Source organism: Globicephala melas, chromosome 18 (genome assembly GCF_963455315.2).
Source record: "Globicephala melas chromosome 18, mGloMel1.2, whole genome shotgun sequence".
NCBI lineage: Eukaryota > Metazoa > Chordata > Mammalia > Artiodactyla > Delphinidae > Globicephala > Globicephala melas.
Window position 1 is genome coordinate 23,369,322 of NC_083331.1, and position 25,734 is coordinate 23,395,055.

The 25,734-nt window shown below is 40.9% G+C and overlaps 1 protein-coding gene across 3 annotated transcripts in view; it reads left to right on the forward strand.

The window, feature by feature from the left end:
• EPSTI1 (epithelial stromal interaction 1) overlaps nucleotides 1-25,734 on the forward strand; it is a 96,870-nt gene that overhangs the window by 22,338 nt on the left and 48,798 nt on the right. For all 3 annotated transcript variants that reach the window (XM_070044068.1, XM_030882170.3, XM_030882167.2), the window contains exons 4-6: nucleotides 1,292-1,365; nucleotides 9,409-9,492; nucleotides 19,636-19,709. In XM_070044068.1, the coding sequence (XP_069900169.1) occupies nucleotides 1,292-1,365; nucleotides 9,409-9,492; nucleotides 19,636-19,709 (232 nt within the window). The remainder of the gene's footprint in view (nucleotides 1-1,291; nucleotides 1,366-9,408; nucleotides 9,493-19,635; nucleotides 19,710-25,734) is intronic.

Genomic DNA, 25,734 nt, shown 5'->3' on the forward strand with positions numbered 1-25,734 from the left:
AGATGATTGTCAAATTGCAAGGATTTCTGGCCCCCAGTTATTATAGGTTTAAGAGAGAGCAGACGAATGACCTAACATCCATATTTTTCTCTTGAACACCTAAAGAAAAGAACAATAAATAGTATGGATTGACAATCAATTTTAATTAGAATATTCCCATTGTACTTTTAAAAACTGCGTTATAAAGACTGTATACTCGTCTCGTGGCAAGACCTCTGAGGCTTTCCTGAGCTTTCGCTACTTGAATACAGGGCAATAGAGTCAGAAGAAGAAAAACATTGGAAGCATCACTGATCATCATCTTTATTAGGTTAAGGAATGGTCATACTCTAGCAGAAAGAATGTTCTGGAATTTCCAGAGCACTATTTCTTATTATTTAGCATGGACCTTCAGGTGTGATTTCAGTCTAAAGAAAAACTTGAATGCCTACGTGATTGAAAAACCTTAGTAGCACTGTCCTCTTCTTGGGGGAATATGGCCTTATCTTTCTGCCCAGCTCTTTCTCTTTTATGCAATTACTATTGTTTAATGCCTTATTTAAAAAACTGATTATGTTACCGAACCAAATTTGGGCCTGCTCACCCATGCGCAGTAAAGCCAAGCTACTGACACTGGGCTGTGGTGAAGGGAAGTGCAGTGCAGTAAGGCATCATCAGCCAGGAGTTGGGGACAGCTAGGGCTCAAAAAACCTGAACTCCCCGATGGGTCTCAGGAGAGCATTTTTAAAGGCCAGGTGAGGGAGGGGAGTGATCAGCTTGTGCACAATTCTGATTGGTTGACGGTGAGGTAACAGGGCTGGCTGTGTCACAGGGGTTAACATTATCAATCCTTAGGCTCCAGAAGGCTTGGGGGCTGTGTGCTCATGGCCATCACGTGGTTACATCTTCCATTTGATGTTGGTTTTAGCATCTGTAAAACAACTCAGGAAATGTGCATCAGGTACTATTCTCTAGGTACTTCAGGGAGGAGCTAAAGCAGAGGATACAGGAGAGGGGTCTGTCCCGGGAAGAACCCATAGGGTCTTGCTCAGTTACAGTTCCCCCTTTTCTTTGGTACTCCTTAACCTTGAGGAGAACAGGTGTTGGACAAGAAAGGGAGTCACGTTTTGGGTGGAGAGGTTAATATAAACTCGGCAGAGGAACTCGGTTTCAGTTATGTCCGTATTTCCAGGGGTATGAAAATGTTAAAGAAACTCATGATGTAGACTTATCATACATTTAATTAGTCTTTGATGGCTGACAATTCAGCTTAACATTCATGTTTCACCTTCATGACTTCTTTTTCCCTTAGGTGGAAACCAGTCAGAGGTTGAAGTCAGGCAGAGACAACAACTTCAACTGATACAATCTAAATACCAGAAAAAGGTCAGAATCCATCTCTTTTAGCTTAAATTTGGCAAGAAATTAGAGTACCAGCACTTTGAAAGTAACCATGAAATAACACAGTAACTTTACCAAAAGCATAAAACTTTCAAACAAACTGCAAAAGAAAGTCTCAGAAATCAAAGAAGTCAGGATGTGAGAAGTGAAGGGATAAATACTGCAAATTCTCACCCAAGCTGTCTATCAGTCAGTGAGACCTTTGGTAAAGGGGTTTTTCCCCCCTAGTTTAAGTCTCTACTATGTTTAGAATAGTCAGGTTCCAAGAACATGGATTTGTTTACTCCATTCCAGTCCTGAAAGTACTACAAAAATTTTTAATATTCCAGCAATTTTTTTTTTAACAGTGAACTCTTGAGTTTTATAATTAGTAAAAATTATCTGCCCTTTCTTCTCTCCAACCTGGTGGAGGTGGGTTGGGGACAGAGGAGACAGAAAGACAGAGACCAAGGAAGAAACACAAAAAATTTCATGGGCAGCAGATGTGTCCTGACCATCCTCTGTGATCTAAGTAGCTTGAAGAACCAACCTATAATCATGGTGCGCTATAGCACAAAAAATACTATAATTTGCCTTTCATCATAATTTTTTTAACATCTTTATTGGAGTATAACTGCTTTACAATGGCGTGTTAGTTTCTGCTTTATAACAAAGTGAATCAGCTATACATATACATATGTCCCTGTATCTCTTCCCTCTTGCCACTTCCTCCCTCGCACTCTCCCTATCCCAACCTCTAGGTGGTCACAAAGCACCAAGCTGATCTCCCTGTGCTATGAGGCTGCTTCCCACTAGCTATCTATTATACGTTTGGTAGTGTATATATGTTCATGCCACTCTCTCACTTTGTCCCATCTTACCCTTCCCCCTCCCCGTATCCTCAAGTCCATTCTCCAGTAGGTCTGCGTCTTTATTCCCATGTTACACCTAGGTTCTTCATGGCCATTTTTTTTTTTTTTTAGATTCCATATATATGTGTTAGCATACGGTATTTTTTTTTCTCTTTCTGACTTGCTTCACTCTGTATGACAGACTCTAGGTCCATCCACCTCACTACAAATAACTCAGTTTCATTTCTTTTTATGGCTGAGTAATATTCCATTGTATATATGTGCCACATCTTCTTTATCCATTCATCTGCTGATGGACACTTAGGTTGCTTCCATGTCCTGGCTTTTGTAAATAGAGCTGCAATGAATATTGTGGTACATGACTCTTTTTGAATTATGGTTTTCTCAGGGTATATGCCCAGTAGTGGGATTGCTGGGTCGTATGGTAGTTCTATTTTTAGTTTTTTTGTTTGTTTGTTTTGTTTTTTTGCGGTAAGCGGGCTTCTCACCATTGTGGCCTCTCCCGTTGCGGAGCACAGGCTCTGGACGCGCAGGCTCAGCGGCCATGGCTCACGGGCCTAGCCGCTCTGTGGCATGTGGGACCTTCCCAGACCGGGGCACGAACCAGTGTCCCCTGTATCTGCAGGCGGACTCTTAACCACTGCGCCACCAGGGAAGCCCTATTTTTAGTTTTTTAAGGAACCTCCATACTGTTCTCCACCGTGGCTGTATCAATTTACATTCCCACCAACAGTGCAACAGGGTACCCTTTTCTCCACACCCTCTCCAGCATTTATTGTTTGTAGATTTTTTGATGATGGCCATTCTGACTGGTGTGAGATGATATCTCATTGTAGTTTTGATTTGCATTTCTCTAATGATTAATGATGTTGAGCATTCTTTCATGTGTCTGTTGGCAATCTGTATATCTTCTTTGGAGAAATGTATATTGAGGTCTTCTGCCCATTTTTGGATTGAGTTGTTTGTTTTTTTGATATTGAGCTGCATGAGCTGCTTGTAAATTTTGGAGATTAATCCTTTGTCAGTCGCTTCATTTGCAAATATTTTCTCCCATTCTGAGGGTTGTCTTTTCATCTTGTTTATGATTTCCTTTGCTGTGCAAAAGCTTTTCAGTTTCATTAGGTTCCATTTGTTTATTTTTATTTCCATTTCTCTAGGAGGTGGGTCAAAAAGGATCTTGCTGTGATTTATGTCATAGAGTGTTCTGCCTATGTTTTCCTCTAAGAGTTTGATAGTGTCTGGCCTTACATTTAGGTCTTTAATCCATTTTGAGTTTATTTTTGTGTATGGTGTTAGGGAGTGTTCTAATTTCATTCTTTTACTTGTAGCTGTCCAGTTTTCCCAGCACCACTTACTGAAGAGGCTGTCTTTTCTCCATTGTATATTCTTGCCTCCTTTATCAAGGATAAGGTGACCATATGTGCGTGGGTTTATCTCTGGGCTTTCTATCCTGTTCCATTGATCTATATTTCTGTTTTTGTGCCAGTACCATACTGTCTTGATTACTGTAGCTTTGTAGTATAGTCTGAAGTCCGGGAGCCTGATTCCTCCAGTTCCATTTTTCTTTCTCAAGATTGCTTTGGCTATTCGGGGTCTTTTGTGTTTCTATATAAATTGTGAAACTTTTTGTTCTAGTTCTGTGAAAAATGCCAGTGGTAGTTTGATAGGAATTGCATTGAATCTGTAGATTGCTTTGGGTAGTATAGTCATTTTCACAATGTTGATTCTTCCAATCTAAGAACATGATATGTCTCTCCATCTATTTGTATCATCTTTAATTTCTTTCATCAGTGTCTTATAATTTTCTGCATACAGGTCTTTTGTCTCCTTAGGTAGGTTTATTCCTAGGTATTTTATTCTATTTGTTGTAATGGTAAATGGGAGTGTTCCCTTAATGTCTGTTTCAGATTTTTCATCATTAGTGTATAGGAGTGCAAGAGATTTCTGTGCATTAATTTTGTATCCTGCTACTTAACCAAATTCATTGATTAGCTGTAGTAGTTTTCTGGTAGCATCTTTAGGATTCTCTATGTGTAGTATCATGTCATCTGCAAACAGTGACAGCTTACTTCTTCTTTTCCAATTTGGATTCCTTTTATTTCTTTTTCTTCTCTGACTGCTGTGGCTAAAACTTCCAAAACTGTGTTGAATAATAGTGGTGAGAGTGGGCAACCTTGTCTTGTTCCTGATTTTAGAGGAAATGGTTTCAGTTCTTCACGATCGAGAACGATCCGTGGCATGTGGGTTTGTCATATATGGCCTTTATTATGTTGAGGTAAGTTCCCTCTATGACTGCTTTCTGGAGGTTTTTTTCATAAATGGGTGTTGAATTTTGTTGAAAGCTTTCTCTGCATATATTGAGATGATCATATGGTTTTTCTCCTCAGTTTGTTAATATGGTGTATCACATTGATTGACTTGACGTATACTGAAGAATCCTTGCATTCCTGGGATAAACCCCAGTTGATCATGGTGTGTGATCCTTTTAATGTGCTGTTGGAGTCTGTTTGCAAGTATTTTGTTGAGGACTTTTGCATGTATGTTCATCAGTGATATTGGCCTGTAGTTTTCTTTCTTTGTGACATCTTTGTCTGGCTTTGGTATCAGGGTGATGGTGGCCTTGTAGAATGAGTTTGGGAGTGTTCGTACCTCTGCTATATTTTGGAAGAGTTTGGGAAGGATAGGTGTTAGCTCTTCTGTAAATGTTTGATAGAATTCGCCTGTGAAGCTGTCTGGTCCTGGGCTTTTGTTTCTTGGAAGATTTTTGATCACAGTTTTAATTTCAGTGCTTGTGATTGGTCTGTTCATATTTTCTATTTCTTCCTGGTTCAGTCTCAGAAGGTTGTGCTTTTCTAAGAATTTGTCCATTTCTTCCAGGTTGTCCATTTTATTGGCATAGGGTTGCTTGTAGTAATCTCTCATAATCCTTTTTATTTCTTCAGTGTCAGTTGTTACTTCTCCTTTTTCATTTCTAATTCTATTGATTTGACTCTTCTTCCTTTTTTTCTTGATGAGTCTGGCTAATGGTTTATCAATTTTATCTTCTCAAAGAACCAGCTTTTAGTTTTATTGATCTTTGCTATCGTTTCCTTCATTTCTTTTTCATTTATTTCTGATTGGATCTTTATGATTTCTTTCCTTCTGGTAACTTTGGGGTGTTTTTGTTTTTCTTTCTCTAATTGCTTTAGGTGTACGGTTAGGTTGTTTATTTGAGATGTTTCTTCTTTCTTAAGCTAGGCTTGTATTGCTATAAACTTCCCTCTTAGAACTGCTTTTGCTGCATCCCATAGGTTTTGGGTCTTCATTGTCATTTGTTTCTAGGTATTTTTTGATTTACTCTTTGATTTCTTCAGTGATCACTTGGTTATTATATAGTGTATTGTTTAGCCTCCATGTGTTTGTATTTTTTACAGAGTTTTTTCTGTAATTGACATCTAGTCACATAGCGTTGTGGTTGGAAAAGATACTTGATACGATTTCAATTTTCATAAATTTATCAAGGCTTGATTTGTGACCCAAGATATGATCTATCCTGGAGAATGTTCCATGAGCACTTGAGAAGAAAGTGTATTCTGTTGTTTTTGGATGGAATATCCTATAAATATCAATTTAGTACATCTTGTTTAATGTATCATTTAAAGCTTGTGTTTCCTTATTTATTTTCATTTTGGATGATCTGTCCATTGGTGAAAGTGGGGTGTTAAAGTCCCCTACTATGATTGTGTTACTGTTGATTTCACCTTTTATGTCTGTTAGTATTTGCCGTATGTACTGTGGTGCTCCTATGTTGGGTGCATAAATACTTACAATTGTTATATCTTCTTCTTGGATTGATCCCTTCATCATCATGTAGTGTCCTTCTTTGTCTCTTGTAATAGTCACTGTTTTAAAGTCTATTTTGTCTGATATGAGAATTGCTTCTCTAGCTTTCTTTTGATTTCCGTTTGCATGGAATATCTTTTTCCATCTCCTCACTTTCAGTCTTATGTGTCCCTAGGTCTGAAGTGGGTCTCTTGTAGACAGCATATATATGGGTCTTGTTTTTGTATCCATTCAGCCAGTCTGTGTCTTTTGGTTGGAGCATTTAGTCCATTTACATTTAAGGTCATTATCGATATGTATGTTCCTATTACCATTTTCTTAATTGTTTTGGGCTTGTTATTGTAGGTCTTTTCCTTTTCTTGTGCTTCCTGCCTAGAGAAGTTCCTTTAGCATTTGTTGTCAACCTGGTTTGGTGGTGCTAAATTCTCCTAGCTTTTGCTCGTCTGTAAAGGTTTTAATTTCTCTGTCAAATCTGAATGAGATTCTTGCTGCGTATAGTAATCCTGGTTGTAGGTTTTTCCCCTTCATCACTTTAAATATGTCCTGCCAGTCCCTTCTGGCTTGCAGAGTTTCTGCTGAAAGATCAGCTGTTAACCTTATGGGGATTCCCTTGTATGTTATTTTTCCCTTGCTGCTTTTAATATTTTTTCTTTGTATTTAATTTTTGATAGTTTAATTAATATGTGTCTTGGTGTGTTTCTCCTTGGATTTATCCTGTATGGGACTCTCTGTGCTTCCTGGACTTGATTAACTATTTCCTTTCCCATATTAGGGAAGTTTTCAACTATAATCTCTTCAAATATTTTCTCAGTCCCTTTCTTTCTTTTTGTCTTCTTCTTCTGGGACCCCTATAATTTGAATGTTGGTGCATTTAATGTCTCAGAGACCATCTCAGAGACTGTCCTCAATTGTTTTCATTTTTTTTCTTTATTCTGCTCTGCAGTAGTTATTTCTACTATTTTATCTTCCAGGTCACTTATATGTTTTTCTGCCTCAGTTATTCTGCTATTGATCCCTTCTAGAGAATTTTAATTTCATTTACTGTGTTGTTCATCACTGTTTGTTTTCTCTTTAGTTCTTCTAGGTCCTTGTTAAACGTTTCTTGTATTTTCTCCGTTCTATTTCCAAGATTTTGCATCATCTTTACTATCATTATTCTGAATTCTTTTTCAGGTAGACTGCCTATTTCCTCTTCATTTGTTAGGTCTGCTGGGTTTTTACCTTGCTCCTTCGTTTGTTGTGTGTTTCTCTTTCTTCTGCTTTTGCTTAACTTACTGTGTTTGGGGTCTCCTTTTCGTAGGCTGCAGGTTCGTAGTTCCTGTTGTTTTTGGTGTCTGTTCCCAGTGGCTACGGTTGGTTCAGTGGGTTGTGTCGGCTTCCTGGTAGAGGGGACTGGTGCCTGTGTTCTGGTGTATGAGGCTGGATCTTGTCTTTCTGGTGGGCAGGACCACGTCTGGTGGTGTGTTTTGGGGTGTCTGTAACCTCATCATGATTTTAGGCAGCCTCTCTGCTAATGGGTGGGGTTGTGTTCCTGTCTTGCTAGTTGTTTGGCATAGGGTGTCCAGCACTGTAGCTTGCTGGTCATTGAGTGAAGCTGGGTCTTGGTGTTGAGATGGAGACCTCTGGGAGATTTTCACCATTTGATATTATGTGGAGCTGGGAGGTCTCTTGTGGACCAATGTCCTGAAGTTGGCTCTCTCACCTCAGAGGCACAGCCCTGACACCTGGCTGGAGCACCAAGAGCCTGTCATCCACACGGCTCAGAATAAAAGGGAGAAAAAGAAAGAAAGAGAGAAAGAAAGAAAGATAGAAAGAAAGAAGAAGATAAAATAAAATAAAAAGTTATTAAAATAAAAAAATAATTAAAAATATATTTTTAATGTAATAAAAAGAAAGAAGGAAGAGAGCAACCTAACCAAAACACAAATCCACCAATAATAAGAAGTGCTAAAAACTACACTATATATATAAAAAAAAAAAAAGATGGAGAGACCGAACCCTAGGACAAATGGTAAAAGCAAAGCTGTACAGACAAAATCACACACAGAAGCATACACATACATGCTCACAAAAAGAGGAAAAGGGGGAAAAAAATATATCGTTGCTCCCAAAGTCCACCTCCTGAATTTGGGATGATTGGTTGTCTATTCATGTATTCCACAGATGCAGGGTACATCAAGTTGATTGTGGAGCTTTAATCTGCTGCTTCTGAGGCTGCTGGGAGAGATTTCCCTTTCTCTTCTTTGTTCTCCCAGGGGCTCAGCTTTGGATTTGGCCCCGCCTCTGTGTGTAGGTCGCCTGAGGGCGTCTGTTCTTTGCTCAGATAGGACGGGGTTAAAGGAGCAGCTGATTCGGGGGCTCTGGCTCACTCAGGCCGCAGGGGAGGGAGGGGCATGGAGTACGGGGCGAGCCTGCGGCGGCAGAGGCCCGCCTTCTCCAGGGGAAGTTGTCCCTGGATCCTGGGACCCTGGCAGTGGCGAGCTGCACAGGCTCCCCAGAAGGGGGTTGTGGATAGTGACCTCTGCTCGCACACAGGCTTCTTGGCCGCGGCAGCAGCGGCCTTAGCGTCTCATGTCTGTCTCTGGGGTCCACGCTTTTAGCCGCGGCTCGCGCCCATCTCTGGAGCTCCTTTAAGCAGCGCTCTTAATCCCCTCTCCTCACGCACCAGGAAACAAAGAGGGAAGAAAAAGTCTCTTGCCTCTACGGCAGCTCCAGACATCTTCCCGGACTCCCTCCCGTCTAGCCGTGGAGCACTAGCCCCTTCAGGCTGTGTTCAAGCAGCCAACCCCAGTCCCTCCCTGCAATCTGACCGAAGCCCGAGCCTCAGCTCCCAGTCCCGCCCGCCCCGGCGGGTGAGCAGACAAGCCTCTCGGGCTGGTGAGTGCCGGTCGGCACCTATCCTCTGTGTGGGAATCTCTCCGCTTTGCCCTCTGCACCCCTGTTGCTGCGCTCTCCTCCGTGGCTCCGAAGCTTCCCCCCTCCGCCACCCGCAGTTTCCACCCGCGAAGGGGCTTCTAGTGTGTAGAAACCTTTCCTCCTTCACAGCTCCCTCCCGCTGGTGCAGGTCCCATTCCTATTCATGTCTCTCTTTTTTCTTTTGCCCTACCCAGGTACGTGGGGAGTTTCTTGCCTTTTGGGAGGTCTGAGGTCTTCTGCCAGCATTCAGTAGGTGTTCTGTAGGAGTTGTTCCACATGTAGATCTATTTCTGATGTATTTGTGGGGAGGAAGGTGATCTCCACGTCTTACTCTTCTGCCATCTTGAAGCTCTTCCCTTCATCATAATTTTGTGTTCCATTGGTTCAGACTGAAAAATAGTAACTGCTTTTTGTCTTCTGTAATCGCAATACAATTTAGCTTAAAAGAGAAGAATATATAAGAATCAAGAGGGAAGCTGAAGAAGCCGAAATCCAAAAAATGAAGGCAGTTCAGAGACAAAAGGTAAGACATTGGAGAGAATGGTGAGTCAGCATTTACTGAGGGCTTCTGATGTGCCAGGTTGTCTCCTAGACACTGTTCATATACGAAGTGTTTAATCCTCACAAGAGCCTATGAAGTGTATAATATTCTTATTACCCAAGTTTGCAAATGAAACTGACAGCGGTTTAGATAACTTGCCCAAGGACTCGTAGCCAGTAAATAGAAGTAGGGTTTGAATCCAGTCTGACTGATCTCAGAGCTAGAGTTCTTTGTCATCACACTCTCTCGCCTCCCAGGTAAGTGATCAAAGGAGTAGCTGTGTATTTGGCCGGAAGTCATAGCAGTTAGTAGCAATGGCCACCAGTGGTACACCATCATATTTATACCCAAATATTGAATTTTCCAGGGTGAGTGTTAGATAGGTGAACATACCTCTCTCACTGATAAAGAAAAAGCATGCATTTACATTTCAGCATTAGTGATATCTATTTCAAACCTCAAACTAATGTTTTTAGTTTTGATACTCTTTCTGGGGCTTGGGGGGGAAAAATCTCTTAAAAATGCTCATCTGCTAGAGAAGGAAGAATGTACTGTTCTTCTATCCCCATTAACCCCCCTCCTGCTCCCATCCCCCACAAAGTCCTAAGCTGTAGTAGGTTTTAAGTGTTGGAGGTCTGGGGGCAAGAGGTTGACTCATGATACCTTTGACCAAGTATGACATCTGCTGCAGGTTTAAGTCATGAAAACACAATTCTTTTTCTTGCTGTCTGTATCTCTCTTCATCCTTCTCTTTCTTTTTTTCCTCTTAAAGATTGAGTGTTGGTCAAAATTTAAACCTGGTTACCAAGCAATAGATATTTTTACTAGAGTTAATGAAGCCCAAAGCTGATGGCTTGTGGAATGTGCAAGAGTGTTAGTCTTTTCTTTCCCCGAGGAGCTCTCTACCTGGCTGGGGAGCAAACTAAGTCTTTCTTGCAAGGTGTCCTGTTGTGCTGTGTGACCTTGGACAGGCCCCTACCCCTCTCTGAACTATTCCTGTAAAATGAGTCTGTAAGCCCCACCTCCTTGTCTCTAGGCTGGGAACATGTGTAGATGTAGCGATGCTACATCTGTAGAGATGCTACATCTGTAAAGATGTAGGCTCTGGGGTAGAGATAAGACTGGACTTATACATGAGGAATTGAAATGCTGGAGGTATTAAAAAAAAAAAGAGTATAGGCACTTTGTTTACTAAATTTGACTCAGCAGTTCACTTCCAAGTCATCAGCTATTATACCTTCATTGAAAAAATTCTCATAATAACTTTTCAAAGCCTGTCTTTCTCTCTCTTTCTACCTTTCTATTCCTCACTCTTTTCCATTCAACCCCACCCCTGCCCCATTTTTTCCTGCAAAGGAAGGTTCACACTTCAGTCTCGTGATTGTAGAGAAGGTATTCTCTTTATATGGCATAATCATTCTGTATTTCAGGTGCAACTAAGAAAGTCATCAAATTTAATTAAGGGGCTTGCAGATCCTAAAGAATTGTGTTGTAGACTCTTATCCTAAAAGTGATTTATTAGTTGTCATTTAATACCCATAATTAGCTGGCTTGTGGGTCATTTATAGCTCATTTTTTCTTTGGTCAAATTATGTGTACTATTCAGAAATGTTAGTGGCTGAAACAGTTTTCTTTAACATTGAGTAAAAGCAGCATTCCCTCCCTTTCCAAGTTATACTGTAACACCAGATGTACAGCAATCATTAACTACAGAAATCTTAACTGGGTTGGCTTTTCTAACCTGACAAGTGTAATGATTATTGGTATAAATTTGTCCAAAAGTGAGAGGTAGGGAGAGGGAGTTGCTACGTATAGATCCATCCCATTCACAATGTGGTCCTTGAACCAGCAGCCTTGATATCACTTATTAGACATATAGAATCTCAAATCCCACCCCAGACCTTCTGAAACAGAACCTGCATTTTAACAAGCTCCCCAGGTGATTCTTGTACACATACCGGCTTGAGGAGCATTAATCTAAATTGCCTTACAAGAGAAGCAGCAGCCCACTCTGGTCCTTCCACAGCTTGATTTCTCTGGCTAATCGGCCCGGACTGCCACCCTGACCTAGCTCTCCCTGTTGTATATAAATCTGTTGCCTTTCATGCTAGATGTGAGCCCATTTAATAGCTTGTGTCAGATAAAAGAAAAACGGACGTTAGCCACCTAGAAGTAGCGTACTTCACATTGCCAGTGTGAAAATGGCCAAGGGAAGCGATAATGGCTGTGCTCATGGAACATTTATTCCTTAAAATGCACAGCAAACACACACATGGACACCAGCTTACAAAACACCACTGTCCCCCTCAGGCAAATATCTGCTGTCCAGGAGCTATAAGCCAAGTCGAATCCAAGAGCCTGTTGCCACCCGAGAACCTCTAACTTGGCCTCTTGATCGTAATCCCCCTTGACCTTCAGTTTGTCCTCTCCCAGGAGGGGTCACCAGGGAACACTGGGTCTCTTTCTGATTGGTCACCACCTGTGTGTGGGTGAGGGGAGAGTAAACTGTACTCCCTGCCAGCACATATGGGTCCTTAATACGCACAGAGGTATGAAAGGCAGCCAGCTCTTTAGCCTCTGACTGTGTCAATGGGATCCAGGAAGAGTTAACCCTGTGGGTTAAGGGGAACTTTGGAGAGGGCACCGGGATGCTTCAGTTAAACTTGTATTCCCTACATTAGAGTATGTTGATGTTACGTATTCTTCCAGTGGTGTACTGGGGCCTCCTTGTCCTGGCTCATGAGAGTGGATTGTTCTGTTTTGTGGGCTAGCCGACTTCATGTTGGTAGACTGAAACTGAGCATGAGGAGTATTTTCACCACAGAAATCGGTAAATGCTGCAAATCAACCTCCCCTCCTCCTCCCTGCTAGAGCTGGTTGGTAAGCTTATCAGCATGCCACTGCTTTGCCCCGAAAGGAAAGAGGTCCTCCTTTCACTGCCTCTGCCCCCGGCCCTGCCGCATTCCCAAACCAAGCTTCAGAGGGCTTGGCAGCGAGGGCAAGGATTTTATGAATTATCCGGCACATTATGTGTCTGATACTTACCGATTTAAAAATAGATTACGACCCATGTGGTAGGCAGAAAAATGCCCCCTCTCCTCCTCTTCCACATTCTAATCCCTGGAACCTAGGGAGATGTTCTGTCACATGGCAAAGGGGAGCTAAGTTTGCTAATCAACTTACTTTCAAGTAGAGAGAGTGTATCCTGCATTATTCAGGTGGGTCCAGTGTTATCATAAGGGTCCTTAACTTGGAAGAGGGAGAGAGACGATTGAGAGCATGAAGAGATAGAGAAGTAGAAAGACAGTCTGCCATTGTTGGCTTGAAGCAGAGAAAAGCCATTGGATAAAAGAGACTAAACCTATGGGTAGGAGCTACAAAACCATAACTATGGTACCCCTAACTTCTACACTGAACAAATAGATGACTGACATCTTAGGATAGCAGAGCATGCAAACAGAAGATGTGATTCTGGAAATAGAGTCCTTATTGTAGGGGTAGAAAGAAGTAAAGACCCTGCTGTAGTCTTTGGAGGGGACTTATATTGCTAGCTACCTAAAAGCCTTGTGGACATAACAGCTGCTACTGGTACTGGAGTCTGCCAATTTCCCTCAACATCAATATATTATTTTAGCCCCGTTAGACCCGTTTTGGACTTCTGACCGCCAGAACTGTAAGATTATTAACAAATTTATGTTGTTTTAAGCTATTAAGTTCATGGTTGTTATAGCAGCAATAGAAAACTAATACAACTCATGTGGTTTTATAGTGTGTTAATTTCTCTTCCTGGAGATCTGTATGGCAGAGTAATAATTTGATTTTTTTCCAGACTTTCATAATGCCCACAAACTTAAAAAATAAAAATCTCCAATTCCATGTCAAAGACCCTCCCTACCTCCTGGATTCATCTTATTCTGCCTTTGATCCTCATATGTTTGAAATCATATTATATAGGGCTATGTAGTTTACAAATTCTTTTATTTGATTCTCCCAACCTCTTAGGGCATTATAACCTCAGAAAGGGCAAGAAATCAGCTAGGGATCTGAGTGGTAAACGAAGTCTTTCCTTGTTCTTTCCAGTAAACTATAAAGTCATAAAGCTGATGAAGTTATTTGGAGCCCTGGAGGTCACGGTGTATTACGTAGGCACTGAGAAGCATCATTAGTTCGTTTTAATGTTATAAAATGAAGTAGGAACTACTTTGTACCTACTTCATTTCCTATTAGCATAGAAAACAAGGTATGCATATTAGATGCAGAGATGCATCCATATACATGTTTTTTTAGAAAAATCAATTAATTAATTTTTGGCTGCGTTGGGTCTTTGTTGCTGTGCGCAGGCTTTCTCTAGTTGCAGCGAGCGGGGCTACTCTTCATTGTGGTTTGCGGGCTTCTCATTGTGGTGACTTCTCTTGTTGTGGAGCACGGCTCTAGGCGCATGGGCTTCAGTAGCTGTGGCTCATGGGCTTAGTAGTTGTGGCTCTATAGTGCGGGCTCAGTAGTTGTGGTGCACGGGCTTAGTTGCTCCGTGGCATGTGGGATCTTCCCGGACCAGGGCTCGAACCCATGTCCCCTGCATTGGCAGGCGGATTCTTAACCACTGCACCACCAGGAAAGCCCCATATACATGTTTTTAAGAAATCACACTTGTTGCTTATTTCTAGGAAACAAGTACTAGCGAGGGCTAATGGTTTAGGAATGTTTTAGGAATAAAATTCAACATCAAGGAAATTATTTCAATATTGTTTTTATAAACTGGGAAAAGTTTCCATTTCTGAAAACTTTCAAGGAACAAAACAAAACTTTCAAGTATTTCCCAGAAATATGGTTCCTACATCATGTATTTCTTTGTGGATGAACTGGTGTGGGCATTAAGCCTCTGGTTGTTGGAATGCAGTAGGGTCCCATTAATTAATATCATACTTTTGGGATGTTAATGGTATCTCTGAAATGCAAATGTAGTACTAAAAGGGTAAGCTAGGGCTTCCCTGGTGGCGCAGTGGTTGAGAGTCCGCCTGCCGATGCAGGGGACACGGGTTTGCTCCCCGGTCCGGGAAGATCCCACATGCCGCGGAGCGGCTGGGCCCGTGAGCCATGGCCGCTGAGCCTGCGCGTCTGGAGCCTGTGCTCCGCAATGGGAGAGGCCACAACAGTGAGAGGCCCGCGTACCGCAAAAAAAAAAACAAAAAAAAAAGGTAAGCTGTAAGCTTCTTTATGTTTCACTTTCCTTAGCCGTAAAATGGGTATAATAATATAATATAAAGGATACAATAGGTGCAAATCTTTTGGTACAATGGGTAGCGCTCAGTAAGCAGTGAAGAAGTGTGCCCTGACCTAATTGTACATGTGAAGAAGTGCCCTAATTCATTTGACTCTACTGTTATATCAACCTCTTGTGTGGAAGGCAGAGAGGATTTTTATTTTACACACGAATTGGATTGGTTTAATTTATTTCTAAATAAAATAAACCCACATGAACTGGGTTGCTGGAGAAAAAACACACTGGCTCTTCCTGTCACACGACATTGCTGGGCTTCCCTCCTGGCTGGGTCTTTAACAATTCCTAGTGCACAGCACTTTCCTTTGCAGTCTAGGCTCATCTCTAATTACCGACATCTTCCTCCTTTCACATTCTTCTTATTGTCACCTTTCGTTTTCAGCACATGACCTCATTTCCCACCTTCTAGTGAATAAAGACCACAAGGCTGGAAGTACCTATATTTTTCTGTTTCCTTACTCTTCCTTTGCTGTTTCTGCCCCCGTCTCATCTCAGCAGGAATAAGAAAGTGCTCTCCCTTCTTGCTATGATGGATTCTCCCACCTGTGCTTCCCATCCCATCTTTCCTCCATCTCCCCGGGAACATTGCTGCTCCATCCGTTAACCCTCCTTTTCTCCTGTAGCTTTCTTTTTTTTGCGGTACGCGGGCCTCTCACTGTTGTGGTCTCTCCCGCTGCGGAGCACAGGCTCCGGACGCGCAGGCTCAGCGGCCATGGCTCACGGGCCATGTGGGATCTTCCTGGACCGGGGCACGAACCCGTGTCCCCTGCATCGGCAGGCGGACTCTCAACCACTGCGCCACCAGGGAAGCCCTCTCCTGTAGCTTTCTTGTTGTTTCTGTTTTTCTCTCTTGGGGTATAATCATACTGAAATCTCACATCTTAAAAACAAAGTGCCTCTGTTCTGGTTTGCTGTCAACTCCTCCCTCCCAAGCATCACAGCTCAGCTTCTTGAAAGCCTTTTCTACCCCATTGGGTTCCTACATGCCAGTATGTAGACTGACACCTTATCAATCACCTGAAACAAAAAAAAAAAAAAAAAAAAATCTCTGTTTTAAACAAAGTTCCCCAGGTGATGCTGAGCTCAGCTAGCTTAGAAACTTACCTTCTTTGCATCCTCGCCTTCACGTGTTTCTTGGTGGGCTGAGTTTGACTTCTGTCTCTAGTAATTCATTGGTATTTATCTAGCCAAGAATCCCTAATGAGCTCTTAGTTGAAAAACCCAGTGGAGACTCTTCAGTTCCTAACTTATCTAAACTGTTTGCAATATTGTAACTATTTAAATAGTATTTTGTCCTTCAAATTCTACCCCTCTGGATTTCGTCCGGATCCTTTTCCTCTGCTTGTTTTTCTGCTATTGATGTTCTATCCAGGTCCCATCCATTCATCTTCTCTCATTTCCCTGTGCCTGTGCCACCATATTCTTAGGTGAAAGCCCCCGCATTTCCACGTCTGTGGATTTCGCTTGTGCTAATGATTTCTGAAATCCACATCTCCAGACCATATTCTTGAATCCCAGAACCATATATTTTACTTGATAATGCTTGATTATGCTTGATAATCCTTTCTAGATGTGCCACAGTGTATCTCAAATCCAGTAGGTTCAAAACTGACCTCATATTCATTCTGATGCTCTTAAATGATAGTCACCAGTAATCTTCCCCCCTTTTTTGACTCATTCTATATTAATATAGCCTACCTCCTACTATTTCTTTTTACTCTCTTATTTCTGTCCCCCACGTTTTTCTAGAATTCGTCCTTTCTTTTCTATCCCTGTTGTCTTAATTTGGGACTCATAATTTATGGCCTGGATTACTGTGAGAAGCACACCATTGGTTTTTATATTTGTGGTCCTTTCTGCAGCTTCTCCTTCGTGTTGCTTTCAGGGTGAGCAGCTTACTATCCTGCTTAAAATAACAGAATGGCTCATCATTGCCTTTAATGAAGTCCAAACTCCTTTACTTGGCATATGAATTTCTTTCTAATTGCCTCTTCCTACTTTCTCAACCTTGTCCTCCACGCATCTCCCTACATACCCCTTTGAATTTATCCACAAGCTTCTTGGGGTTTCCTGAACTGGCATATTCTCTTGTGCCTTTCTATATTGAAAATATTGTATGTTATAGGAATGCCCTTTTCCTATTCAGGGCCACTACTATCCCATCATTGCCTTTGTGCAAATTAGAAACAGATTCTTCATCCAGGCAGTCAGTTCTGTGGGTGCTCAGATTGGTGACAGATGGTACTTTTGTGAGAAATAGAAGAAGACACCTCTGCTGTGCCGAAACACCCCATGCTGGGATGCAAGCCTTGGTAAGCTGAATGCTGCCTCTATTTCAGCCTTTTTAACCTCTCTGCTAGGCCTCTGGGCAGTAAGAAACCATACAGTGGAGTGCAGTAGCCTTGCTCCCATCACCTCCTTTTCCTCCTGGAAAGTTCTTGCTTAAGATCGGTCTCTATCTAGAATTTCTACCTCTCATTAGACCCATGGTTCTTATCCTTTTATTTGGCCATCAGCCCCTAGGGAAATCTGAAGAAAGCTATGGACTCACGCTCCATAAAAATGAGCATACTCCTATCAGACAGTTTATTCATGAACCCAAGGTTAGAAGCCATATTCCAAATGTTATTCAAATTTTGGCTAACCTTAACCCTAACCCTAACCCAGGATGGGGTCTCCCCACACAGAAGGCACTGAATGAATGTCTGTGGAACTGTTGAAAGCATTTCCCCATTGCCCACTTCTGTGCTTTTTCTTTGTATTCATATTACATACTTGCAAACCTCTATTCCCTAATATATTTTACACACTGCCATCATGGCTTTCTTGTCTGTGTTCCCAGCTAGCTTCTGAAATTTTCCAGAGTAGGCACTGCTCTGCTTTTATTCCCAGCATCTAACAGAACATAGTACTGAGCATATAATAGGCATTTGATAAATGTTTGTCGAATACGTGAGATTCAGTGATATTAAATGATTTGTTTAGGGTCACTCAGTGATGGTGGACCTAGAATTCATTCCATATTTTTTTTTCTGGACCTCATGTTCTTAGATCTTTTATATTATGTATTTGTATAAGTATGGTTGGGTGATTCCTTAACTCACTGTTAAATGGAAAGAAATAAGTAGTCTGACTAAATCTAAGTATTTGGATTAGTGTATTAAAACAGCTACCACAGTGGTAGGTATGGAATACTTAAATACTCCAGTATTTTGCAAAATACTTCTCCATCAACTCTTGAGGGATAAACAGACCTTTGTTGGATAGAATTTAGCTACTGAGTAACTTTTTGTAAGTTGAGTCCAATGATAATCTATTAGTGAAGAGATGAAAATCCATGTTCCAATTTCTGACCTTGCTAAAGGAACCCAGCCCTGGTCTCTAAATGCTTGTGTGATTTTCTCACTGTTCTCTAAGTAGCATTCCTAATCCTGGTTTAATCAATACCTACTGCTTGCTTGCCTGCTGTCTTTTACCTCCCGGCCCCCTTTTCTTCCCCCAGAGATGTGGGGAACTCATCACAATTGACTACTTTTGGTCTCATGAGTCAGGATTTTTTTCTAGATTGAGATCATGTTTGTTCAGTTGTACAACTTTCTGTTAGTTTGCTTCTTACAACTGTGATTCATTAATAATCCAATTGCCTTGTATTATAATTGAATTACAATTGAATTGTATTACAGTTCTCTTTGGATTGTAGTAAATTTCCTTTATGTTTTTTCTGAAACTGAAATCATCCATTTTACCTTTCAAAATGGGATGAGTAAATAGTTCTGTGTGAATGAAGACTTTCATGGAAATGAACAATATGAACAGTTTTTTCCTCTCTTTGGAAGATGGAGCTAAACTTACGTTAGAGTTTGGAAGTGACGATTTCTATTATTTCCCTTTTCACAGGTCTTCCTAAGGGACAAGTCCATTTTTTTTTTTAAAAGCAAATAATCCAGCTGCTTGACTTCTCCCTTGGATTCAATGAAAACTTCAAGTCTCTCCTGTGTTGTAGAACTTGTTTCAACTCCCCATTAAATTTGTTGTCTAGGAAGTCTACTTGTTTTTCATAGGCAAATTAAAAAAAATGCAAGTTGTATCATAGTAAAAAAAAACACAAGTGTTTCTGGGTTATTAAGTTGGATTAAAATATGCCAGAGCCATGGTGACAGTAATATCAAATGTGAAGTTCTTTAGACTCTCCAAACAACTAATTTAAAAAATGAGAGGATTCTTCTATTCAAGTAGATGGCGTTTTTTGGACATTTGCTGTTCAGTCTCTCAACAGCTTTAAGTATCTCATTCTAAGTCGGAAGGGAATTGAATTGGCTTATTGAAAATCTTTTCCTGAATGCTTTATTGTAATGTGGAGATATATATGTAGTATCAACTATTTAACCATTTATATATATATATATACACATATTTTGTATCATCTATTTAATCATTTATTATAATTTTATTTCATTATTTATAATTTTATTTAAAATTATTATTATAATTTTAATTTAACATGATTGGTGTGGAAATTTCATGTTTTCCTTAGAACATTTTGAAAACACTGCTTAAGATATAAATGTTGCTATCATCTGAGCTAAGGTAAAAATGTGAAATACTGATTCTGTGATTATACCAATCAAGTTGGGAGAGGGGAGCCATGGAAAGAACTTGGAGCCCCTGGCTTTCAGTGTAGGGCACATGGGTTGTGAGACGGTTATCACCTTGGAAGCCCTGATAGGTACCACTTTGGACTACTGAGGCCACTTGAGCCTAAAGATTTTGGACTTTGGGTAACTTTAACATCATGATTCTGCTTAAAGCTTTCCTAATAGATTACATTTTGATACTTGAAATTTCAGAGCAGTAAACTAGAGGAGAAAGAGAGACTTCAAGAAAACCTCAGAAGAGAAGCTTTTAGAGAACATCAGCAATGGTAAGTTTATATTTTCAGAACTTTGTACCTTTTATAGACATATTATTCATTGTGCTTTTAAATTCTAGGTGATAGTAACTATTCAAAACATCTGGTGTTGGATTGTTGACTATTAATTATGTAATTGAACTCTAGAAGTGAGGTTCTAAGTTTGGAGATATCTATACTCATTAAAGTATTCTTTAATAGTCAACAGTTTAGAAAGAATACTGCCAAATTTGAGAAATTCCCCATTCTAAATAACTTGGAGGGCTTGCTTTTTGGTGATCCAGGTTACTTTTGATTATGAAGACTTCCAAAACACCAATATAAGGAAGATGTTGTTTGAAAGAAGTATGCAAGCAGAATCTAAACTAACTAGGGATTTACCTAATGGACTGAGGACTTATATTATTGTAAACAAGAATTGAGAAATAATTTCACAATTATCAGCAAAGCTCCCAATTGGTGGTCATACATCAAAGTACTTTTTCCAGTATGACTTGTGAATTACAGCAGCTAACATGTATAGGGCAACTACTATGTGCTTTATAATGTAGATAATCTACTCTCTTATACAAGCTTTAAAGATAAGTTTGCGTTCAGCTCTAAGTAGCTAGGTTACTTGCACACTGCTTAAAAGAATAGACAAAGCCAAAGAACCATATTTCTTTCCCTAGGTTAATTCCAAATGTGGTAGAATTAAAACCAAGCAGATTTGGGTTCAAAATCCTAGCTCCATTCTCCAGCTGTGACGTTGGACAAACTACTAAACCTCTTTAAAGCTTAGTTTTTCTAAAAAAAATTAGGGTTGGTAATATCTCTCCCATCGGCCATTTGTAAGGATTAAATAAAGTATCTTATATAGGGCTTCCCTGGTGGTGCAGTGGTTAAGAATCCACCTGCCAATGCAGGGTACATGGGTTTGAGCCCTGGTCCGGGAAGATACCACATGCCGTGGAGCAACTAAGCCTGTGCGCCACAACTACTGAGTCTGTGCTCTAGAGCCCGCGAGCCACGATTACTGAGCCCGCATGCCGCAACTACTGAAGCCTGCGGCCCTAGAGCCCGTGCTCTGCAACAAGAGAAGCCACCACCATGAGAAGCCCATGTACCGCAACGAAGACCCAACGCAGCCAAAAATAAATATAAATAAAATAAATAAATTTATTTAAAAAATCTTATAAAGGGCTTCCCTGGTGGTGCAGTGGTTGGGAGTCCGCCTGCCGATGCAGGGGACACGGGTTTGTGCCCCGGTCCGGGAGGGTCCCGCATGCCGCGGAGCGGCTGGGCCCGTGACCCATGGCTGCTGGGCCTGCGCATCCGGAGCCTGTGCTCCGCAACGGGAGAGGCAACAGCGGTGAGAGGCCTGTGTACCACAAAAAAAAAAAAAAAAATCTTATAAAAAATTTATTTAAAAAAATGGTATATAAGTGACTGAATTTCATGGGGACTTGATATGTAACTTCTTACAGAGGTTCTTGTTGAATGGGATTGGACAGCTTATTTTCTAGAGACTGTTTAGAGATTTCTGGTTCCACCAGAACTAGTCATTGGTCTCCCACTTTCTGATGGACTGTACTGACTGCCTCCTCTTATCTATTCCCGTCGTTACACCTCATTTGTAGAATTTAAGATCATTTTAATGTTGGGGTGAGCATATGTGACACCCTAAAGTGTGTCCCTCCTCCAAGTACAGCATCCTCTGGTTTTCTCATTCTGCTGAGATTCTCCTGCCTCTACTGTCAGCAACAGCTCCTTGCTTTAAGACTCAGAGGTTGGAATGTAAAAGAAGTTTCTCAGCACTTCACTTTTCCCATTAGCAAGTTGGGTACCTGGCCTCCGCTACCCAGACCAGGAAAAGAGTGGGAGATAGAATGGGGTTGGGTAGAAATGCTAATGAATGATGTTATCTTTCCCCACTTTTGTTCTAAGGCAGACATGGGGGTAAGGAAGCTGGTGTGAAGCTAAACACCAGGAGAAGTTGGCTGTCTTAGAGAGAGATACAGGGCGGCAGGCAATAGATTAAGGGTTAAGGTATTATTGCCCCACCCTTCTTTGGTAGAGAATGGATGAGAGTTGATTTCTCGGCCAATCAGAGGAGTTGAATGCCCCCAGATGCCATGGGGGCATTTGTAGTCTGGAGACACAATAAGAACAAATGTATTTATCTTGTGGCATCCTTGTTTACACTGGAAAAGGGAAGACCTGCTTACCAATGAGGGGTCTCAGGTACAGGACTGGGAAGTGGAACAAGTCCATCCTCTGGGGAGTTTTAAACATGATAAAGTGAAGGATGAGAGATTCTTGGAGTTTTAAAGGATGTGGGAGATTGTGTCATCAAACCTTTTTTTCTAGTCCTCCAGCTTTTTGAGTTTGTGTTTTACTGAATACTAGAGATCATCCTTTTTCTGTAAAGAAAGAAGAGTTCTACCCTCAGGCACCTCACACACTATCAGTGGAGCTGAATTCAATTACACGCACATTTCACTCTTGATCTTTCTTCTGCTTATCATAAAAGTCCCAGTTAACCAAGAAAAAGAGAAGTTGGCTAAAAATGAGAAGTATCTCAAATTGATTGTTAAAGCCTATTGAGAAACACAAGAAGAAGTATATGTGTGTGTTTTTTAAATGTATTTTGTTTTGAAGTACTTTTGATATTAAAAGACCAATAGCTAATGAAATAAATGACCATTATATAGCTAGAAATATGAAAGAAACTTCTTGTATAAGATGGATCCTTATAACAAGCCTTTATCATATTTTCTTAGAATCAATTTATGGTGGAAGAATTGTATAGGAGAGCTATTAGAAATTTTTTTTAACATCTTTATTGGAGTATAATTGCTTTACAATGGTGTTAGTTTCTGCTGTTTAACACTTAATTTTTATTTATTTATTTATTTTTGGCTGCGTTGGGTCTCTGTTGCTGCGTGCAGGCTTTCCCTAGTTGCAGTGAGCAGGAGCTATACTCTTCATTGCGGTGTGCGGGCTTCTCATTGTGGTGGCTTCTCTTGTTGTGGAGCATGGGTTCTAGGCTCGCGGGCTCAGTAGTTGTGGCTCGCGGGCTCTAGAGTGCAGGCTCAGTAGTTGTGGCTCATGGGCTTAGTTGCTCCGCAGCATGTGGGATCTTCCTGGACCAGGGCTCAAACCCGTGTCCCCTGCATTAGCAGGCAGATTCTTAACCACTGTGCCACCAGGGCGGTCCGAGAGCTCTTAGAATTTTAACAGCACAAAGTTTTCACTAGACCAACCTGGCTGTTCCCTATTCCATCCCCTTCACCAAAAAATTAGATTCTCCTGAAGCTGTCAAACTAAGGATCACAGAATGGAAACACAAATGAGGAATTCTTTCAATGCTGTGATATGTGTGTTTCAAATAGCAGACTAGGAGTGGTGTTCTTTGTTTTGTTTTGTTTTCTGTAGAGAAGGGCAACCATGGACTTGAGCAGACTGTAAATCCAAGTTGCTGGAGAAAAAGCTCATGATATCATCCTGGGGCACCACCATGAGAATCTTAATGTATTCTTTCTTACCACCTTGTTCCTGACTTCATTCATTTGCTTCTGATTATTTTTAGTGTTGTCAATTATTTAGCTAACAGGCAGAAAACTAGGCTTTTATTGACATCCAGAGGGACTCTCCTGAGTGTAATAGTGAAAGCAGTTTATTGAATGCCTGTGGGGTTGCTTTCTAATTGTACGCATTAATCTGCCCAAGCAAGCTGGCTGAAAATACACAAGCAGATTGCATGTGCAGATGGAGCACACGGGATGGTTTTTATGAAAAGACCTCTGGAATGTACTTCTGCAGTACTGTCTTTTCCTTAAAAATCAAATGACTGTGACTATTTCAATTGGCGGCTGAGAACAGACCAGATTAATGGTGCATTAAGTCTGCTACTCTGGCTGGGGACAGACTCGAATTTCACAGTGTAGAGTTAGTTCTAGGATTCTTTTTTTTTTTTTTTTTTTTTGCGGTACGCGGGCTTCCCACTGCCGTGGCCTCTCCCGTTGCGGAGCACAGGCTCCGAGACCATGGCTCACAGGCCCAGCCGCTCTGCGGCACGTGGGATCTTCCCGGACTGGGGCACGAACCCATGTCCCCTGCATTGGCAGGCGGACTCTCAACCACTGCGCCACCAGGGAAGCCCAGTTCTAGGATTCTTGAGCATGAAGGTGAAGGGTAGAAATAGGCTTCTAACCTTGGCATAGTTTTCACCATTATTTTACTCTGTCATTCTTTACTACTTATAAAAATACAAATGTGATTTTTCAGGATGGCTTTTTTAATTAGTCAATATTGCTGGTAGATTTGAGGATTTGAAGTAACAGTTAATAAACCTTTGTGTGTGTGTGTGTGTTTTGTTATAATCAAAGAAAGGATGTTGTGATTTAGGTTATTTAAATTTCAGCATTTGAAATTTAAATGGTAATTTATTTTGAGTCATAGTCATCTTTCTCACCATGTGGTTTTTGGATGGATGTCGAGACAGATTTGAATTTTGAGCCCATGTAATGAGTTATGGGGGTTAGGGTAAGATGTGAATCAGATGCATTTTGGGTGCAGGTGTTAGGAAAAACAATGTTCTCTTAAGGATTTGCTGGAGAGGTGAGAATTGGGTATATTTTAAGCATTTACAATTTTAACTCATATCTAATAATCATTTAATCTAATAGATTGTACATTTGTATAGTTTTAAAAATATACAAAGTGCTTGGCTCTTTTAAATGTTATTTCAAAGTAATAAGCTGCTGTATTATTGAGAACCTATGGAGTGTCAGCAGTTAGGCATATATACATTTTTTCATTTAACGTTTAGATCAACCCTGTTAGGGATATATCATCTTCATTTTACAGGTGGAGGGTTGAGTAATTCAAAGTCACAGATATATTGAGCAATGCAGCCAAATCTTGGTCTTGAGATTTGGAGGACCAGGGATAATGAGTAATTCACAGGTGTGCTGTACTCACAAGGTCAGGATTATCAGGCTAGGGTGGGGGTGATAAGCCCTGTAGCTACACGGGGGGCCTGTGGAGAAGACTATAGAATAGGCCTGTGGAGAAGACTATAGAGTACGTCAGTTCAGAGATAAAGACTTGGGCAAAACTGACTTCTGATTCTTCCAAGGAAGATCTAAATTTTGCCTGCAAGAAGCAAAAGAAAAACTGAGGAAGTATGTCTGCTTTCTCTGATTTTCCTCACACCCGAAGGACATCCTTTCCCAGGTCCGACACTGGATTAATTCCACAGTTAAGCTTCCTGTAGGGTACATGGGCTTTTGTGAGCTCTCCTGGCTGGACTGTACTCCTAGGTACCAATATTTCCAGGGGAGAAGAGCTCAGTTCTTAAACCTTGGCTGAAAAAGCCCTTGGAACCAAGCTCATTCCAAAGTAGGACCTTCTTATTTCTAAATTGCCAAGCACGACCATGAGCTCAGCCTGCCGATGGTAATGTTGGGAAGTTTTCTTCATTTCCGCCATTGGAACCACGCATCTCTTTAATTTCCATTTGAATGATAGTGTGATTAGTTCCTAGGAGGCACATCTTCATCTGTTTTAATTTCCTAGAGCGGAGGATCCAGGCAGGTCTGCTGAATATGCATGCTTAGGTTCCAAGTTTGTCTTCTAATATGCTCACTAAACTTCTAATGCCCTTCGTGGGAGCTTCCAAAAGACACTTAAGGGCTAAACTGATCCCTTATCCATATGGTAGGCTTAAATCCAACCTCACATTTTATAATCTCAGTAAGGTGAACTGAAAGTCATCCTATTCGTAACTTTCTATCTTATGCTAATGAAGTGAACTTACAGGTACAAAAATCCTCTATTTGTTCAGAATGAGACTGAACAGTTTATCAGGAATCTGAGAGAATCCCTGTCTACTGAATGTTAAATCATGTTGATGGTTAAAATTTCTAGCCACTATCAATTCTTCCTGCAGATGTCCTGTGAATGTTAACTCATTTTCATTCCCACTGCCACTACCTTCATATAGGTATTTATCACATGCCACTTGCATTATGGCTTCTGTCTCCTAGTCATC